The sequence below is a fragment of the Marmota marmota genome, unplaced genomic scaffold (genome assembly GCF_001458135.2).
Source record: "Marmota marmota marmota unplaced genomic scaffold, marMar, whole genome shotgun sequence".
In the NCBI taxonomy this organism is placed as follows: Eukaryota; Metazoa; Chordata; class Mammalia; order Rodentia; family Sciuridae; genus Marmota; species Marmota marmota.
Genome location: NW_026000174.1, coordinates 38,214,176 through 38,236,186, shown reverse-complemented (window position 1 = coordinate 38,236,186; position 22,011 = coordinate 38,214,176). Strand labels below are relative to the sequence as shown.

General features: G+C 34.4%; 1 protein-coding gene across 1 annotated transcript in view; it reads left to right on the top strand.

The window, feature by feature from the left end:
• Window positions 1-22,011, top strand: part of Slc5a12 (solute carrier family 5 member 12) — a 53,710-nt gene that overhangs the window by 2,730 nt on the left and 28,969 nt on the right. The window contains exons 2-7 of the mRNA XM_048788209.1: window positions 5,287-5,352; window positions 6,598-6,649; window positions 7,541-7,608; window positions 12,853-13,007; window positions 13,121-13,261; window positions 21,129-21,263. Coding sequence (XP_048644166.1) covers window positions 5,287-5,352; window positions 6,598-6,649; window positions 7,541-7,608; window positions 12,853-13,007; window positions 13,121-13,261; window positions 21,129-21,263 — 617 coding nt within the window. The remainder of the gene's footprint in view (window positions 1-5,286; window positions 5,353-6,597; window positions 6,650-7,540; window positions 7,609-12,852; window positions 13,008-13,120; window positions 13,262-21,128; window positions 21,264-22,011) is intronic.

The window sequence follows — 22,011 nt, the reverse complement described above, 5'->3', positions numbered from 1 at the left end:
TGTGCTACTTTGCTTACCATAGCAATAGAGAGAAATGAAATGACAAGAGAAAGAATGCCAGTTTGGGTGGAGAATGTAATTCATAAAGGGCTATCAAATAAAATTTCCATGTTAATAGGGCATTTAAGTAAGAAAGTGATTGTGCCCTCTTGGAATGCTGCCCTGATTCTGCTATGTAAGAAGAGTGGCATAACAGGTCTAGCCTCTATAGCACAGGTGGCCACACAAAGGAGAACTGAGACTCGATAGCTGACAGCCAACACCAGGCTGTGAGTCGCACAACTGCCAGACCTGAGCGAGGCCATCTTAGACCCTCTGGCTCAGTTGATCATCCAGCTGATTGCAGCCACATAAGAAACCTGGTGAAATGGGTAGCGGAACACCAGTTTGTCCTCAGTTGTGATAAATAATAATTCTTTAGATTTTCAGCACATCAGGTTTTGGTGGGTGTTGCATAGCAATGGCCAACTGATTAAATGCTTTGACATGCAGTGGGAGTTCAAGACTAAGAGATGCCATCTGTGCTCCTTTCCCACCACCCTGCCCAATAAAGAGCATAAGGACTTATTCCAACCCCATGGGATAAATTAGGTTTAGCTCATTTGCAATATCATACATTTTCATTATCTCTACTTGGATAGTTTATAATTAGTCTCCTCGTGTTATCTCTATTTCAGTCAAGGTTAACTCCATCTTTTTTTATACTAAAATTATATTGCCTGCTATTTACCCTGAACACTAGTTTATAAGCTAGTATCTGTTTTTTAATTTTTCTTGAACTTCTTAGCTTTGATGGCTTCTGAACTACTTTTTAATTTCTGAACAAAGGTTTTCATTATGCAGAAACTGTGACTTTACTGTCTTCTTGTATACTGGTTTCTGAGCACTTATTCATTACATAATTTTTTTGGTGAATTTTTGGGTTCTCCACTAAATTATATTTTGTGATATTATTCTGATAATATTTGTATTTTGATAAATCAAATATCTAAAATAATATTATCATTGAAAATTATTTCAGCATAGTAGATGGTATTAAAAATATTTGTTGTATTTAGGTTCTGATAGGATGTAAACCCATATCATGAGGCCTTTTGGGTCATTGTAAGGATGAGCATTTACTATTGGTGAGATGAATCATTATAATATTTGGGTAGAGGAGTGACATAATGTAATTTATATTTTAAGATTTTTACTCTAGCTGGATGTTGAGAATAAGTTGGAAGGTTTTTGACTATGGTAGAAGATGGGACTAAGAATCTGTTTCCATAATCTGCCCACGAGAAAATATTAATATTTTGTTTATACAAGAGATAATGCAAATGGATATGTTCTGATATTGGGAGTATATATACCAGGATTCTTTCATGAATTGAAAATGAGAGTGAGAGAAAGCACTAAATGTTGGTTTATGTTATGTGGACTTAAACCAACATAAAAAAGTGAAGTTGCTACTTGCTGAGATAAAGATACAGCAGGATCATATTTGGGATTCTAAAACAATCACCGTGATGATAAATAAATGTCCCCTGATATTTTAAAAACCAGGCATGAAGTATGCAATTTTGCTGTTGAACTTTTGTTTTTTTTTCTTTTTACTCTACTAATACTTATATACCAACAAAGACAACTATTAATAGTATGAGCAAATACATTAAAAGGAAAAATACATCTTTTACTGTCTTTGTGTGTGTGTGTGTGTGTGTGTGTGCGCGTGCTTGGGATTGAACCCAACTGCATAGTACCACTAAGCTACATATGCAATTTTTTTTTTTTTTGAAAGGACATCGCAAAGTTGATGAGGTTCTCCTCAAACTTGCTATCCTCCTGTCTCAGCCTCCAAAGTTGCTCAGAGTAAGGTGTGTGCCACGTTCATTTAATACATTTTTACAGATATGTAATAATGCAGTTGAAAAGTCTCTTCTGCTTTGCAGATGAGAAAACAGAACCTTAAATCACAGAATGAAATATCAGCAAATATGAAACTAGAATTCAAGGACTCTGACTTCTGATCTACTTCTTTTTGCACATACCCTTTTCTGAATACCACTTCTCTAGTGTTACTGAATGGACCAAAACTAAACTGAAATGTAAAATCCATTGACTTCCAGATCCTACAGCAGTCTCCTCCCAGCTTTCCCATTTTCCAGGAAAGCTTTCCCAGGCCTTAGGAACTACCCGGTTCCCAAAATAGATAATGTACTTTTGGCTTTTGTTACATCTTCCTGTTTTTGTTACTAATTTTTATATCATTTATCTAATTTCATGCAGTATATCAACCCCAAAATCAACTTTTAAAATCAGCAATTTTATTTGTTCAGAATTCCAGGGATAAACCATTTTGCCTAACTCAACTGGGCCTCATACAATAGTAAGGTTCTTCTGCTGGCTCATGTGGGCAGTCTTTGTGACTTCACTCAGGAACTGAGTTGGCCAGGGGCCTGATGCTCTAGAGAAACATGGCTGAGACAGCTTCTTTGTGTTATATTTGGTCTCATCCTCCAGAAGACTATCCTGGGTTCATTATGTGATTAATGAGTTTGCATTATATTATATAGATAAATATCACTGTCTTAAGTTTGCATTTCCCCAGAGGCAGATCCTGACATAAGGTGTGAATGGAAGTCATTTGGATCATTACTGATTCCAGTAAGCACTGGCAGGCAAGTGGCAAAGTAATTATGGAAGGAGGGAAAATCCATACAAGGTGTGTTTTTGAGCAAGTTATCACTGTGATCTGCTGGGATTCAGTCTCCCTGGGGGTCTCTGGAAGACAGGACAGAATGTGTCTGAGTTATCCTTTCCGAAAGGCAAAGAAGCCAGTGCATTTTCTCTCCACCTCCCTTTAGTCATTGGCTGAATGCCAGTGATGACACCCCCACACACTTCTGACCTTCCTGGAGCAAAGGCTGATAGAAAGCCTACAACAGACAATAATAGGTGCTTTTAGATGCCATTTACATGTACTGGGACACTGAGTGCCGATAAGCTGTGCCTGTTGCACCCACACTGATGACTATGGTCCTAAGATCCCACTGCATTCTTAGCCCTGTCCTTGGCTCGGTCACACACTATGCCATTGTCTTCTCTGAAGTGTCTCTCTTGGGAAGCGAAGCCCATGGTTTAGTGTAGTAAGCTTATTTTCTGAAAGACATGTAGTCTGAACCCAAGCTGTCATTATCACAAAAGTTTTCCATCCTGTGATATTTGAGTTTTTTGCCTCCTCATTGACTTTCCCTACCTCTGCAAGAATATTTCTTTACATACAGTTTCCTAAGTCTCACAATCACAGACTAGACTCCGAGTCCCAGTCTCCTTGTACCATCTGGAAAGACTGGCCTGAAAATAAACTGAGAATTTGGACATCTGGACGAGTAAATTTTGAAGTGTGAGCTAGTGTGAAACTGAGTTACAGTTCTATCAAGAGTTCATTGTTTCAAAGAAAGGTCCATTTTAAGCCATGGAACATTATATATCTTTTCTAGGAAAAGGATAAATCATTAGTTAAACCATGACTTAATAAAAATGATTTTCCTTAAAATCAGAGAAGACAACATACTAAAAGCAAAACAATAATGAAGAAACTGAATCCTAAAGTCATTTGCTACTTTTAAAATTTATTTTGCTCACTCTATATGCATTGGAAGATATATACTCACATTATCTAGAACACTTACTCAGAAAAACCTTCTCTGACCTCCAGCAGTGACTCACACCTTGCTGTTGAGTGGGTTCACAGCTTCTGTAGCTCTTCCTTGAATACTATTAAAGGTGCAATTTTATTTTTATTACTATTTGTTAATAATTGCCTTATCTAATCTGTAAGATCTTCTAGGATGTAAACTATATCTTGTTTGCTTCTTGTACATATGAATGCAATGTAGAAAGCAGGAAACAAGTATATATTAAATGCATCAACATACAAATTACAAAGATAAAAATGAGTAACTAGAACACTATGTACATACGTTAGCATGAGTAAATTTGGTTAAAAAAGAATCACTGCCCCCAAGAGTGTGGGGGGTGGGGGGTGCATGCATGCACATGCATATGTATCCTTAATACTTCAAATCTGTAATATCTCAGATGGTCCAAAAAAGGGAAGAAGTTGGTCTTCACAAATGTGATTAAATTAATATCTTACATTACCCAAGTATACCATAAATAGGAATACAATCTCATGTACCTTTATGTAAGACAGAGAGAAACTTGACTGAAGCTAAGGCATAGTGACTACAGAGGCAGAGATTAGAGTGCTAGAATGGAAATTGAGGATGACCAGAAGGTTCACAAACTAGAAACATTCTTTCTAGAGACTCCTGAGGGAGCACAACCTGCCAGCACCTTGATTTTGGCTCAGTGAATGGACTTTGGATTTCTGGGCTTCAGTAATACAAGAGAATACATTTCTATTAATTTAAGCTTCCAAATTGGTGGTAATCTGCTGCAGTACCCATAGGTAACTAATTCACTAGCAACTTTTAAATAAGTAAATCCAACACCAAATTACCAGAGACTGGTAACCATGAAAATGGTTTAGCATATGTGCTGTAGGAGCTCAGAACAGAGGGTCTAAGAAGAATAAGAATAGCCATTGAACCATTTTTCTTGAGAAATTATGAAGAACTTGGAGACAAATTTGAAATTTGAAGAGAGAGACTCTTACATTGAAAATTCTGCCTACACAAAGGAAAGGTGGTATGTCTTAAGCAAGGTAGGTTTGAGTCAGACAAAAGAGGGGATGGAATATCAAGCTTGAGATGTGGACTTTTTTTTTTTTGGTCAAAAATCACTAAAGTTTTTGAGGAAAAAAAATTGCCCAGGTAAGAACATTGTTTAATAGTGATGGTGGCAGATATGAGATGACGAAAAGCATGGACTAGTCTTGGTATTGGGAGATCAACCAGAGGATTATAGCAGTAATCCAGAAAAGAATAAAAAACTGAGATAAATATGGAACTTAGGGACATAAAGGGAAACTGTCTTCAGTGGATCCAGTAGGAAAATACCTGGGCATAAAGTCAGAAGGCCTGTGCTTTATTCAAGCAACCAACTTATCTTTTCTGGCCATCACGAGAAGCATGAGCGTGAATTGGGTTTTATTACATGTTTGACTTTTAACAACCCATGTTTTTTCCCCTGTTGCTTCCAGAAATACCTACTATAAATCACACTGCAAGTCTAAAGCACTAAACTCAGAGGAATACCAAGTCAAACAAGGACCTCCTTAACAGCTCTTATCTAAAACTCATCGAATGTCTCTTTCTCTCTCTCTGTCCCCTCTAGTATCTACAACTACGATTCAATAAAGTGGTTCGCTATGCAGCAACTGTCATCTACATTGTGCAGACGGTAAGGGGCAGTGGCTGCTGCAGAAGTGGGAACCAGGGGTTCCAAGATACATTTACAGGTGTTTTTTTTTTTTTAATGGGGCAATTAACTCAACTAAAGGTCAAACACTACTAAGAAGTCACTACTTTCTTCCAAAGAAACGTGATTACCTTGAGAGCCATTCACATTGCTAGAATCCATACATCTGGACTAATAATAAGAACAAGTATATATTATAAGTCACAAAAGGGAAAAATCGCTACAAGTATATTTTACTACTATTTAACCAAATTTTTTCTTTTTCTTTTTTTTTTTAATGGTTAACTGAGCTGAACCAGAAATGCCTGTTTTTTTGTTGTTGTTTTGTTTTGTTATTGTTGTTGTTGTTGTTGTTTTAAGGTCACTTTAAAACAATTTTCCTAACCAATATGCCTAATTCCCTCCCATGCACTCCTTTCCCACCCTCCAGGCTCTGGGGTGCCTTCATTCTCCCCAAGCTCACCCTGGACACAGTGGTGAATTTCCTCCCATTGACCAAGTGCTCTTTTCTACAAGGTGACTTTCCTTCTTAATTAGAGTTCCCACTGATGCCAGAAGGATTTAAGCAAGAGAATAAGAAGAAAACAATGCCTCTTGAACTGCCTACACATATTTGCTGATGGCAACCCTCAGATGCCATCTCCAAATGGTGGAAGTCCATTTAAAATAAGATGTGAACTGAACCCATTACATCAGTATAGCAATCACAATTCCATTCTGTGAATTAGATGGTGTTCATTACATACCAGTCCCCCTGTTTTAGTCTCCCTTAGAGTTCTTTCCTCTCACATTCCCCCACCTCCCTAATCTCCACTCTAAAGTCCATATTTTAGCAAACTGCTGAAATGTGCTTCTATTCTTTAGTAAAGTTTCTCATGAAGTCGGCAGAGAACCCTTTGTGATGGGCACATGAGGGGAGTGGGTAGAGGGAAGTTGAATCAAAAGCTGAACTCGAAGCCTGTGTTTTTGTATTCTTTAAAAATACACCAAATGTAACGATGACATCTCAAAATGAGCAGTCATCTTGAAAATCCACCCCTCTTCTCCCATCTCATGATTACACCCCTTCTACAAATTAGTTACAGTGTTAAATTACTTCAACATGAGAGTGGATGAGAAGGGAATGTTTGGTAAGCACGTTGGAGGAAGGTCAATAAAGAGCTTCTGGGCAGTTTTCCTTCCATGGCTCTCCCCACTGCTACTCACCTCCTTCTTATTCTCTACCAGATTCTCTACACAGGTGTGGTGGTGTACGCTCCCGCCCTGGCACTCAATCAAGGTGAGTCTTCTATGTTCCCATGGACATAGTCTACTACTTTTATGCCTGAATTCTCAGCTTGAACAAATGTATGTAAAATACCCTGTTAGAAGAATATCACTCTGCTTAAGATGCTCTGAATTACTGTGGTAGTCGCTCCATAAAGCTCTAAAAAGATGATTTGACATAGAAAATAATGCAAACAATTAGCTATTGGACTTTGCCTTGCAAAACTGGGTAGTTCTAAACACCCAGTTCAATCATTTTTATCATTTGGGTTTTTCATTTTGTTTTTTAATCATAGAAATGATGGTATTCTGGGTATTATATGCATACAACTGCTAAGTAAGGTCCTCTATATGTGGTCATGTTTCAGTGACTTCATGAAGTACATAATCTGAGCACAAGAAGAAAGTTGTCTGTAATAGTCATACTGTGATAAATAGTTGATCCTTTCAAGAAAATAGAATCTTAGAAGCAAGAGTGATTTTTTTTTTTTGCAGTGACATTGCCACTTTCAACAGAGAGTCCTTAATGTTCTAACTAATTGGGCTATGTGTTTATACTGAGAAATTTTAATTACTCATGGACGCCTAGGTGGTTTTAGATTACTCAAATTTCATTAAGACAAAACAAAAGACATACATCACTTGAACCAAAGATGGAAGTTAAAGAATCTTAGGAGAAAAAAATTAAATAGTATATGAATTTTATGGATTGGTTTAAGATATAAAAATGTAATAAAAATAATCTTTATCAGAGCTGAGAAAATTCAATGAGAGAAAATGAATTTGATTTATTTTTGCCCACAAAAAAAACAGTGAAAAAACTACTGTGATTCTTTCCTCATAAAATTTTCTCTTCTACTTAGCTCAGAGAAATTTCTTTTAATGTTTTTTTCTCCTTTCATAGTGACTGGGTTTGATCTCTGGGGCTCTGTGTTTGCAACAGGAATTGTTTGCACATTCTACTGTACCCTGGTATGTATCTAGTTGGGAAAAATATTAAACACTCCTCCTAATTTGGAATAAGGGCAAATTTCCAGCAGCAGGCCTTCAAATTACAGCTGTAATTGCTATCCCAAAATTAAATAGCAGTATATTGGCTTATATGCCTTAGTTTCCTGAGGAAGGTATTGTTTTTTTTCTTCTTCTTCTTCTTTTTTTTTTTTAAATCAGACATTAGGCAAATTTGAAGTCTGAGTTCACTCAAGTATGTTATTCCCAATGAAAGTTGATCTAATGAAAGACATACCTCCTTGATCAGAGGACAGAGCCCAGGTGACCCTGTGCAACTTCTAAGAATAATTTTCTCCTTAACAGTTTTCATAAATCATAGGTAGCATTTTATTGTTCACTGTCTGCCAGTTGAAAAGCAGCAAAATACATGCATGATTGAGCAAGGATAGTTAGTATTTTATAAACATAAGGATTCCACAGTTATTTTGTCTCTCATTTATAGATAACTTAGATTATATTTAACATTTGTCTTTACACATGCTTATTTTTTAATCAAGGAATCTGGCTGGTATTGATAGCATGTTCGTACAATTATTATAATTAGTTGATTTTAACAAATAGTCATTGAGCACTTATTATTTGCTCATCCCCTGCAACTGGAGGCTTTATTCTTCTGACTCATCACACCATTTTCTGGCTAAATGTAACCAATTAAGAATATGGTGGTGGTTCCCAGATAGAGGGATTCTCCTTCCTCCTTTACAAAGAAAAGTAAAATTGTTGATACATTATCATAGAGTAGAATATGCTTACAACACATATATTTTGTAACACATATATGATAATATACAATTTAAACTGCCCTTGTTTCTCTTTTTCATACTTGAAAATTCCACAATTTCTACACATTTAAAGTTTTATCTTCATCTTTTTTTTCTATCACATTAACACTATAGTATAGCAAGATACTATGAGTGAATATTAGCAAAACAACAGATGAGATTTAGCCTGTCGGGATTAGCATACATTGGCATTGCAAGATACTGAATAAAGAATAGATTTGCCAAAAGGACTTAATAAAGAAAGAATACAATTTCAAAGCCAAGCAAGCATCAGCAATAATCAACAATGTACCAATTATGATAAAAGGAGATACATTTGAAAAGTCATACAATTTCTATACCAGAAGATATATCTGAAGAAATGACAGAATATTTCAGAAAGACAAAGAGATGCAGAAATGAAAGAGAAATGGGGTCATATAAAAGATAAATGTGAACATCTAATTTATGTGCCATTAAAGTCTCAGAGAATAATATAGAAAGAATGAAGGAGATTTCAAAACATTGTAACTCAAAAATTTTCAGAACTGTTAAAAGATAAAAATCCATAGAATTAAAGAAAAGTACACATTTAAAGGATAAAAAGAAAAAAAAGACCTGAATGTATTAGTGAAATTATAGAATAGTAGGTATTTAAGAAAAAAAAAGACCTGAGCAAGAGCCAGCAAGAGGAAATAAATTATCTATCAAGGGATGCTCTTGGCACACTTCATAGCAGCAACAGCAGATGCCAGAGATGCTGGAATAGTATTTTCAAACACATGAGGGCAAATAATTGTCAACCTATAGTTGTATTTTCAATAAAACTGTCTTTTAAGAATTTAATATCAAGAACCAAGAGAATTTGTCACTAACAGCTCTTCCTCCAAGAAAACACCTAGAAGAAGTACTATGGGAAGAAGGAAAAGTCTTCCAGTTTTAAGTGGAAGAAGTCATGATTAAGAAGTAAAATACAGGGCTGGGGTTGTGGCTCAGTGGTAGAGCACTTGCCTAGCATGCATGAGGCACTGGGTTTGAACCTCAGAACCACATAAATGTGAAATAAAGATATTGTGTCCACCTAAAGCTTAAAAAAATAAATATTTAAAAAAAATTTTAAAAAGAAGTAAAATACAAGAAGAACTCGCTAACTCCAAATTCCAAAATCCAATTTTTTTTAAAATGTGAAACTTTGTGTGTGTAGACATTATCTTCAAACAATTTTGGATGTTGGAGCTTTCATTTCAAATTTTGGATTTTTCAGGTTAAGGGTATTCAGCTGAAAAATTTCATACAAATATTCCTAAATCTGAAAAACACTGAAATCTGAAATGTTTCTGGTAGCAAACATTTTAGATATGGGATACCTGTAGTAAATATTTAGTAATTCTAGTCAATTGTTATTTAATATTGTATTTGCTTACAATATTAAATTGCATAATTATTTATGATATAAAATATATGAAAAATAATTGTTCATTTGTTTTTATATAATTTTGGGATTAAGCAAAAGAACAATTCCCAAATTGTCCAACAGTAGCATCTAAATCAGGTAGCAAATAACCAGGTTTATAGGTTTATACCGTTTGAATTGTTGGGGTTTATGGCTTTAAGTTTTTCACTCTTAAATTAAAAATGTATGGAAAAGTTTCAAGGTTTATAGGTTTATTCCATTTGAATTGTTGGGGTTTATGGCATTAAGTTTTTCACTCTTAAATTAAAAATGTATGGGAAAATTTCAAGGGAATCTCTTTAAATAAAACAATCTGAAAAAATGGAATTTAAATAAAAACACTCAATTAATCTAAGCATCTGCAGGAAAGAGAAAAACAGGCACAGAAAATGTCGAGACCCCTTTTAGTACAATATTTAAAAAGAGTCTGAGCATTTTAATGAATAAAATGAAATGATTAAATTTGCTACCTCCTAACTGGCTTCATGTCTCCAATCTGTTTGCCTCTGTCAGATGAATCTTCCTCAGACATGTATTTCTTTATACCACTTCAGTAGCCTAATTCTCTTCTTGCTTCCTATTGTTTGTAGCATAAAGAAAAGCTTGTTAACCTAGAGTTGAAAATATTTCATGAAGTGAATCCAGTCTGCCCATCTCAGTTTGCCTCACCACACCTCTGTGCCATCTCTCCTCTCTAGCTATGTTAAAGGCTTCTGTGTCTCACCAGCATGGGGCCTATTTATCTAATACCTGCATTCATACAGTGAGCTCTTTATTGTGATCCTCTAGTGGATGATCCATGTGGAAAATAACCTGAGGAAAGTATTTTAAAAATAAGTGATTCCTGCCATACAGAGGGTTGCCATTTAGTGAGGTGGACATTAGATTCAAATCAACAAAGTTTGATGAGAGAGAGGAGCCCCCAGGGAAGAAACAGAAACTTGCTGTATACAGGAGTCAGAGAAAACTTCATGGTGACTGTAATCTGACTCAACGACTACTTGATAAAGGAGTTTGTTCTTTTGCATGTGTAGCTAATGCTCAAGTTTGTGCAAATTTTTGCATAACCAATGCCAAATAATCTCTGAATACTGAAGCCTTTGGTATTGGGTCTTCATGTGACTAAAATCTAAAATTGACATTTGAGATTGGAAAGCAGAACATCTTTAAAGGAAATCAAGATAGAACTATCTAGGAGGGAGGAGGTAAAAATTTTATTGTTTCTCAAAACATGATTTAGACAATATATTAGACTAACACATGCCTTTATCAGGGATTTTTTTTGTTTTTTTAATCAAATTTTATTTTTAATTACAAAAGAAATGATGGGACAACCATCATCAAAAATATGTTTTTTTTTTCCCTTCTCAAGTTAAAGATAAAGCATGTCATCTTTTCACTGAAGTTCTTGACACTCTGGAGGAGTAACTGGGGATGATAATTCTACTTTTCAGTGTTAAAAATATCACATCCTTCATTTACCTAGAGCTTTTCATTTAAAAAAAAACGCTTTTTAAAAATATGTTGCTTCATTTAATTTTTCCTTATTAGCTCACCCCATCTTCACTATTGTGGGATTCTATGCATTCTGTATGGTGGGATTCTTAAGGGCTTCTATACATGGAACACTAAATGCAACAGTCTCTTTTTCCTCCTTTCTTCTTATTGTCAGGTTATCAGCTAAAATTCTACATTAGAATCCATTAGGGAGTTTCAAAAGACATTGAGGACAAACCCCTAATACAGACCTCAATTAATTCAGAAACCCTTTTAAATCCCTCTGGTGATTCTAGAGGGAAACGTGGCTTCATAACCACTGCTCTGATCTCTTGCATAATTATTCTATACAAATTCTACAACTAAATTTGCCTTCCTTAAACTCTAATTTTTTTTCACCATCCTACTGGATCATCCTGTAGCTCTTAAAACTCCTTCCTTCATGGATATATAGAATCCAACATTCCTTTCTAGGTTTTTATTCTTTCTCAGTATTTGACTATCTCCATTTCCCAAAGTGTTTTCACTGCCGCTAGTTTCATAAAAACAAACAACAACAACAAAAAAAGAGTACAAGTTATACAAGTCATACCAAGAGATTATTCTTAATTCCCTTGCTTATATAATTGCCTATATTTAATGAATCATAAGCTATTTCTTGAATATCCTTCAATCCATACCCTTACCCTACTTCAAACTGTTGACCTTCTTGGGCATGGACTTCAGGAATAAACTCTGAGCTGGTCTCCTGACACCTTGTCTTCTATAGTCTTACAATTCATTATCCACACAACCACCAATGGAAATATTACCAAAAAAAACCCTTTTATCAATCTCTTTTTAATGATATTTCCTGGCAATTGTGAATTATTTAAGTGTACTTATCAATATCTATCTGCTTGACCTCGAGAGAATTCAGAGGTTCCCCCTTTAGGCTCTCCACAGCTTGATTGTGTATATCTAAGTTTTCTTTCATTTCCTTGAGGACCAATGTTTCTTCTTTCTTCATACATGTTGGTTTGATCCCCTCTTGGTCTTCTGTGCCTAACAAATTTTTACTTATTCTTCAGAATTTAGTTTGTCTATCACTCTGAAAGAATTGGTTAAGACTTCCTGCTGTATGCTCCAATAGTAACCTGTTCTTAATTGCATGTTCCATAATTTTAAGTTATCATATTACTATCAAATATCTGCTTCTTCCATTAGATTTTGAGCTCAATGAAATTAAGGAAGAAACATAGTTATACGGCTGCTTTAATTTGTTGTGTTCTTCTATAGTGTCCGTAGTTCTAAAAGTTGATTGGTGGTTTCTTAGTGGTTAGTATATTTTTCACTTACAACTATTCTCATGTTTAACAAAAAATTTGACACATAAAAGATGCTCAGCAACTGTTATTGAACAAATGAAATGATTGCATTAGTAGGGAAACTGTCCGGAGTGGGGAGCTTTACAGACCCTGCTTTTAACACTTTACATCATTCTGTTCATTTTAGGGAGGATTAAAAGCAGTGGTGTGGACAGATGCGTTTCAGATGATTGTCATGATTGTGGGCTTCTTAACAGTTCTCATTCAAGGATCGGCTCACAATGGTGGATTACAAAATGTATTAGAGCAAGCAAGCAATGGATCGCGACTTCATATAGTTGAGTATGTCCAATGCTACTTTTTAAGGCATTATAAAGATTTAATTGAATGGCCTCATCAACTAATAATTCTAAGCATTGAATGAATTGACATTCACTCTCTTCACTGTTTCACAGTTTTGATGTAGATCCCCTCCGGCGGCACACTTTGTGGACAATATCAGTGGGAGGAACTTTTACATGGCTTGGAATCTATGGAGTTAATCAATCAACCATCCAGCGATGCATCTCTTGCAAAACAGAGAAGCATGCTAAGCTGTAAGTTATTAATCAAAAAAAATTTCCATCATTTCTTCCACTTTATTGAGTTCTTATTATATGCTTTCTACAGCTGTGCATGTATGTGAAAGAGGGAGAGAAATGGCAAGATTTACTTAAACTTTTCATAAATTTTGTGAGTTAGGCATTACTATTCCCATCTCAGCAAAGTGGCCGAGTTGGAGTTTGAATGAAGTCAACCTGCCTTTGCTGTGGGTGGTGATGCAGAGATAAATACCTGTGTTTCTTGCTCACAGTTGCCATGATGAAATGGCTCTCATGGCTCAGCCTGTGGCTTGCTCAACTATTTTCTGTTGTGTTAAGAGGTAAATTGAGGCACAATAAAATTTAAAATGTTTATTTGAAAAAATAACAATTCACAATTCAAGATGCTTAGAAGTGTTTTGGGGATTCCACAGAGGGACTTCAAAGGGGGAAGCTCTTGAAGAATGAACACAGAAGTAAAGAAAGAAAATACTTTATTGGTCATAGTTATAAGGCTGCCTTAATTTGTTCTGTTCTTCTGTAGTGTCCCTATTTCTAAAAGTTGGTTGGTGGTTTGTTAGTGGTTAGCTTTGAGTTTCATTTTTCTTTAATGTAGACATTTAGAAGAAATAGTTCAAGTGAAGCTTCACCTGTGTTTACAAATCAAGTTATGTTAAACTCCCTTATGAGGCTGGACTGCTCAGAGATTCTGTAGGTGAGGCCTAAATTTTATAACAGATGTACTTAACCTTACAGTTTCCAAGGAGAGGTTTAAAAAGAAGAGAACCTAGAACAATGTGGCAAACTGTAAAGGGACTGTAGCCACTTCTGTTCTTACTAGATTGGCTCTCTGCAGGACATGAACAGAGAGGCACACTTTGTCAAGCCTCTTTCTAGCACTTCAGGACATCATGCACTCTGGAATGGACACCAAGGGCAGTTATAATACTCTCTCAAAAAGCTTGTAGGAAAACCAGAGTTGCATCTAAAATGATGTCTTGTCCCCAGTGCTGCTGCCTAAGGCTGTAGCACCCTAGCTTTGTCAAGATGCCCTAAACTTTTCTTAGTGAAAGTGTCATTATGAATATTCCCCACATGATTTTAAAATACTTTCAATGTACAATTTCTTATTTGCACTGAATAAAACATAAAACTGTCTGGAAATGATTCAACCATTTTGTGAGTTGAGTTCCAGAAGGAGAACTGGGATGTTACTACTTACATATTTCATAACTCTCATAGGGAAGTGAACACATTACCCAATGTTCTATCAATTCACTAGTAAAATATTCCAATCTCATAAAATACTATTATCACAAACCCTTTACACACATGATCATCATTTTATCAAACAGTTGCATTACTGAAAATGGAGATGGCTTTGATCTTAAAACTTATTTAAATTAAAGTTCATTAACAAACTGTCTTAAGAGAAACCAGAATTGGATGTATCTGTGAAGAGACAAATCCTTTGGTGAAACACACAATAGTTCTCTGTTTAGTTTTTTTAATCTTATGAATATTAGTTTCTCTAGTTCACATGCTTAATTTCTCCCTATACTATACTATAGTATACTACTGGTACTTGAAAATTAGCAATTATATCTTTTTCATCATTTTTTCCCACAAGGTGCAGACTAATGTTTTATGCTTATTAAAAAATCATCATTTATTAAACAAAGTAATGCTTTAAGAAGCTTCAAGAATGCTTGTGTGTGTAAACACACATACATATTAGGAAGATAATATGTGTGTGTATACACCACATGCATATGTATACATTTTTATGTATGTATCTCTAAGCCTCACTTAGTGGGTTTGTTTGATTGAAACATACATCAGTGAAATCTCATTCATACACTGGCGTGGAACTTGAATATCTTGTATTAGCATTGGGTGTGTATGACAATTGTAATAAAGAAGAGATACTCATGAAGAAAAAAATATACAGAATTTTCTAAGCATGTAGGACTGTCACCAGATTCTGTCCATTCCCAATCTTACAAAGGGATAGAGCTGTGATGGATTTTTTTTTGATAAGGAAAGATAAAAAAAATAAAATCTATTTAAGAAAAACTTTTCTGAGAGAACCTATGGTGATTTAATCGTTAGTGAGAAGTACATTTTAAGTAGACATAGCTGGAGGAGAGATTGTTGTAGTGAGGAAATAGTGGGTTTCTCAGGGGTACTTCTGGAGCTGTGGGGGGCCACTCAGGGTCAAAGGAGGACTCTCACCATCTTTGAGCACACTTTTCCCAATGCTGAGCAAAATATTCTGTTTTTGCTCAATTATCTGAAGACTAATGTAGTTGAAACATTCCAATGGGGAATAAGAAAAAAAATCTGTTACTTGGGAAAAATACATCCTGCAAAATAGGCAAGCAGAAATAGATACATAAAGTTCATATTAAATGTGGCTTCAAGCTAAAACCAGGAGTGGCTTATTATATGGGCGGTTAATTGGATGACCAAGAAGACTGATTACTTAACCAAAGACAAATTTATTTTAAGCCAGATCTTCCTTGAACCTAGAAATAGTATCACTAATCAAGTCATTTAAATGACATTTTTTTTTCCTTTAGGCACTAGTGTATCTTTCAAGACTACTAAAAATAAATGGTGCTATGGAAGTAGGGGAAGTTGGTGCAGGATATTGGGGCCCTTCCCATCACATCCTATCCGTAGCTAAAATGAGTACATGTACACACATAAAGTTGCCCGGTAAATATATTTTATGGAATCAATGAAGTTCTGCACTTGGCAAACAGGAGAATTTATTTTGTATGTAATTAAAGTCCATTTATAATGAGAAACATATTCAGAACACCATGACTAACATTCTATACAATCTTACCATTGGTTTCTCATCTCTCATAGTTGACTGGTAAAATTATAAAATTCTTTGGTTAATGTTATGAATTTACAATCCCACCTAGACAGAACATAAAACCTTATATTAAAATTTCAAAAATTTAATTTAGCTAAAATTTAAAAAGTTCAGAAGAAAGAAAGAATTTAAAAGCTGTAAAAGAGCACCAAATCACATATAAAGCCAAACCTATTGGAATAACAGCAGATGCATCGTGATTACATAGATAATGACAATGTATTTCAAGTCCTGAAAGAAACAGCAATCAACCTAGAATACTATATTCAGAAAAGGTCAGCCTTCAGAATTGAAGGAGAAATAAAAATGTTCCAAGATAAGCACAAACTAAAGGAATTCGCAACCATTAATCTAGCACAGCATAAGATACTAAAAGGAATCCCACACAAAGAAGAGGTAGATAAAAAATAACCAAGAGAATATGGTAAATGATAAATCACATTAGAAAAATAAATAAGCATATGATAATTAGGAATGAATCAAATGTTAAATTTTAAAAATGACAAGAATAATACATGCTGCTCTATAATAACACTTATGTCAATGGTCTTAATTCTTCAGTTAAAACATGTAGATTGGAAGATGGGATTGAAGAATAAGACCCAACTGAATGTTGTCTCCAAGAAACACACCTCACAGGCAAATAAATCAACAGACTAAAAGTAAAATGATGGAAAATGATTTTATATGCAAATAGAATTCAAATGTAAGCAGAGTCCCTATTGTCATGTCAAACAAAGAAGACTTTAAGACAAAACTGGTCAGAAGAGACAAAAAAGGTTTATCACATTGGTAAAGGGAACACTGCAACAAGAAGATATGACAATTATAAATATTTATGCCCTGAATGTCAGTTTGCCCAATTTCATAAAACAAACATTACTAAATATAAAGGGTATAATGGGCCTAATGCAATAATTGTGGGAGACTTCAGTGTATCACTCTCACTAATAAGTCATCTACACACAAAAAAATACATCAGATTTAAATTATATTATTGATAAAACAACAGATATCTACAGAATATTTTATCCAACAATGGCTGAATAAGCTTCCATTTTAGCACTGGTTTTTCCAAAATTGATCATATTTTAAGGCATAAAATCTCAGCAAATAAAAAAGATTTGGTTTCATACTCTTTTCATATATTAATGGAATTAAATTAGAAATTAACAGCAAGAAAAGCTATAGAAACTATGCAAATCCATGGAGAATTCATTGAACAATACACTTGAATGATGAATGGGTTATACAATTAACCATGGTGGACATTTTAAAATTCTTAGAATTAAACAAAACTGGAAACACAATATACTAGAAGCTTTGGGGTATGGTAAAAACTGTTATAAGAGGAAAGTTTATAGCAATACATGCCTGCATAAAACAGCAGAGAGATCTCAAATAATTGAACTGCTTATTTGCAAACCAATACCAAAAGTAATAGAAATAAATAATACAGATCACAGCCAAATTCAAGAAATAGAAACATAAATAATAGTAAAAAGGATTAAGGAAGAGTTAGTTCTTTGAAACTATAATCAGTTTTTTAAAGTAGCTAAAATAATGAAAACAAAACAGAAGACCTAAATAAAGTTAGAGATTAAAATGGAAATATTAGTGCAGACAAAACTGAAATCTATAGGGTCATTATAGACTATTTTGAAAACTTATATTCCAATAAAATAAAAATATTTAGTAAAAGGATAATTTTTTAGACATATATGATCTACCAAAATTAGAACAACAGGACATGATGAATTCATCAATGAGACTGAAGCAGTGACAAAAATGTCTTCCAACAAAGAAAAGCCCAGGACCAGATGGAGTCATAGCTGTATTATACTAGATCATTAAATATTAATGCCAGTACCCCTCAAATTATCCCATGAATTAGAAAAGGAGAAATGCTTCAAAACTCATTCTACAAAGCCACTATCAACCTGATAGCCAAACTCAATAAGAACACCCAAGAAAAGGAAATACAGACCAATTTCTTTGATGGATATAAATGTAAAACTCCTTAATAAAATATTAGCAAATATTAAATAATGCATCAATTGTCACACACCATATTCAAGTTGGTTTTATTTCAGGGATGCAAAGATAGTTCAACATAGGTAAATCAATAAATGTTAATTCATTACATAAATAGAAGTAAAGATAAATATCACATTATCATCTCAATAAGAGCAGAAAAGTCATTTGAGAAAATTGAACATCACTTCTTAATGAAAACAATAAAGAAACTAGGGATAGAGGGAACTTACCTCAACATCATAATGACTATATATGTCAAACCCAAAGTTGATATCATACTAATGGAGAGAAACTAAAAGCATTTCCTTTAATATGAAGAACATGTCAAGGATGTTCACTTTCACCACTCCTAGTCAACATATTACTTGAAATTTTAGCTAGAACAATTTGGGAAGAGGAATAGATAAAAGGATACTAGTAGGAATAGATGAAGTCAAATTATCTCTGTTTGCAGATAATATGATCTTATACCTAGAAGACTTGGAATTTATCACCACAAGAATCCCAGAGCTGATAAAGTAGCTGGATGCAAAACAACATATAAAGATCAATAGCTTTTCTATATACTGATAATGAATCTTTTTTAAAAGAAATTAGGAAAACTATTTCATTTTACAATAGTTTTTTTAAAAAAGTAAAATACCTAGGAATACATATTTAATGAAGAAGGTGAAAAAATGTCTACAAGTACAATTACAGAACACTGAAAAAAAGAAGTAGAAGACACTAGAAGATGAAAACACCTCTCATGTGCATGGGTAGGCAGAATTAGTACTGTAAAATGAATATATTATCAAACGCAATCTCCATGAAATTACCAAATATATTCTTCACACAGAGAATATAAGCCTAAAATTCATATCAAAGAACAAAATACCCAGAATAGCCAAAGTAATTTTGAACACAAAGAGCAATGTGTGAGATATTGCAATAGCCAATTTCAATTTATAATACAGAGCCATAGCATCAAAAACAGCATGATATTGTCATATTTCAATGGAATAGAAGACAGAGACCAGCCCACACATCTGTAGTGATCTGATTGTTGACAAAGTGCCAAAAATATATGGTGAAGAGAGGAAAACCTGTTTTAAAAATGATGTTACAAAAATTGAATATATAAAAGTGGAAGAATGAAATGAAATCCTTCTCCTACTCCATATTAAAGTTAATTCAATATGGATAAAAGATCTAGGTGTAAGACCAGTAGCTCTGAGAATCTGAGAATCAAACACAGGGGAAACATTTCAACATGTAGGCACAGTAAAAATGTCTTGAATAGAACTCCAATTGCTCAGAAAATAGTAGTGAGTATTGACAAATGGGATTGTATCAAATTAAAAAGCTCTTGCACAACAAAGAAAACAACTAACAGAGTAAAGACATGGCTTACATAATGGGAGAAAAATCATTGCCAGCTACTCTTTTGACAAAGAATTGGTTTCCAGACTATATAAAAAAATCTGAAAAACTAAATGCTAATAACTAAATAACTTATTTGGTAAATGAGCAAGTGAACTGAACAGAAACTACTCAAAAGTACAGATGGCTAACAAATATATATATAAAAGGTTCAACATCTTTATCTGTCAAGGAAATGAAAATTAAATCTATGCTGAGATTTCATCTCATTCTAAGCATAATGATAATCATCATGAATACAAACAATAATAAATGTTGGTGAAGAAGTAGGGAAAGAGGAATTCTGATCCATTATTTGTGAGGCTGTATATTAATATAACCACAATGGAAATCTGTATGGAGGCTCCTCAAAAAAATAAAAACAGAACAACACTATGATTTAGTTATACCACTCCTTGATATTTATCCAAAGGAATTAATGTCAGCGACTTTAAAGATATATGCATACCCATGTTTATCACAGCACAATTCATAATAGCCAAGTTATGTCCTCAGCCTAAGTATCTGTCAATAGATGAATAGATAAAGAAAATGTGGTACATATATACAGTGGAATTTTATTCAGCCATAGAGAAGAATGAAATTATATAATTTGCAGAAAGATAGATGGAATTGTAGACCATCATGTTAAGCAAAGTGGGTTAGATTCAGAAAGTGAAATACATATGTTTTCTTTCACATGTAGGAGCGAGAATGGAAAGAAAGGAATAACATGAAAATGGAAGGGACACCGATACAGTAGAAGAAAGGGAACAGGAAAGGGAGGAGGCCAGGGTAAAATTGATAGTATTGTGTTATATGACTGCATCAGTATGCCACAATGAAACCCATCATTCTGTATAAATAAAATAAACTAACAAAAATGATTTGAACATTTAAAAAAGAATATGAGAAAGCTTCTGACTTTCAAATGACTGAATGGATATGAAGTAACCATAGGATTCTACAAATCTTCCAACTGGAATTATGCATGCTTGTGTCTTATAGAATAAGATGAACAGCTCCAAATAGTATGGTTAAGAGGGTGTTAAGTTTTTCATACTTTGTAGCATCTTTAAAAAATTCAACTTAAACTTTCATCTGAATTAATCACCAAAGTGAATATTTCCATAACTTGTCTATTTCTACATTATCTCATTATCCCTCTGGAAGAAAAGATGTTAAAATGTAAGTTGGTTTTTTGACAGTTTTCTGAATTGAGTAGGGGGGAAAATCACTTAAAGTTATATAATGAGATTGGTATGTGAAATTTTATCCAAGAAAATAGATCTCATACCACACATACTGAGATTTTGCAAAAGGTGGGAGGGGGAACCATTGCAATAGATTCCATTTATCCATCTAAAATCTTACCTTATTCACATTTGTTAAGTAGTCTAAAAATATAAGATACTTTCACAGATGCAAAAGTATATAATCGAATGATTCTTGAAAGCTAAAGGACTCCTCAGAAATTAACCTAGAGTCTTTGGTTGTGCCCTTTCTACACTGTGACATGGCATAGAGGTGACCAGTTGGCTCATTGCTCTCTTCTAGTGCCTTGTACTTTAACTTGTTGGGTCTCTGGATCATTCTGGTGTGTGCTGTCTTCTCTGGATTGATCATGTACTCCCACTTCAAAGACTGTGATCCTTGGACTTCTGGTATGATCTCAGCACCAGACCAGGTATGGTTTCCTTGGGGGAAACAGCCGGAATGAGTGAGGTTCTGGCCATCGTTGGTGAAGTGTAGTCTGTTCTGCCTTGTCCTCTGGACACTTCTCAAACCCCAAGGACTTAGCTTCTCTCCTCTGCTGTTGATGGTGTCACATGCACCAGGTTACAATAAGGGGAATTGAGCATGTAACAAGAGGAGACTTCTAAGGGCTGGGAATGTAGCTCAGGGGTAGAGGACGTGCCTAGCATTTGTTATACCCTGGTTCAAACTGAGTATTGAAACAAAACAAAACAACAACAACAGCAACAACAACAACAACAAAACACATTTCAATATCTAAAGGCCTGAGACCAGTTTAAAGCTGGGGAGAGAAGAAGGTGAATTTGGCTTTGGTTGTCAGTTGAAGAAAATGACCCTTATTGCCATAGCATTTCTGATCATGCCTTCTTAGCATAGCTTAAATATCATGCCAACATATTACATTAAATGTATTTTTAAAATTCCATGTATAGATAGTATGCTCTGGAGGAACAATCACTCTCCTCCTCCCCTGCATGTTCATTCATCCTGTTTGTCATAGAGTGGCTGCTTTGCTACAAGCCTGGTCTAAGGTGGAACCATAATATCTGGATGCCATAAAGGCATGTTTTAAGGGTTTGCTTTTCAGGTTTAATTGCTAACAATCAGAGTAAATAGTCAAGAAAATGGCGTAATATATATATATATATATATTATGTATAATATATATATAAATAATATATAT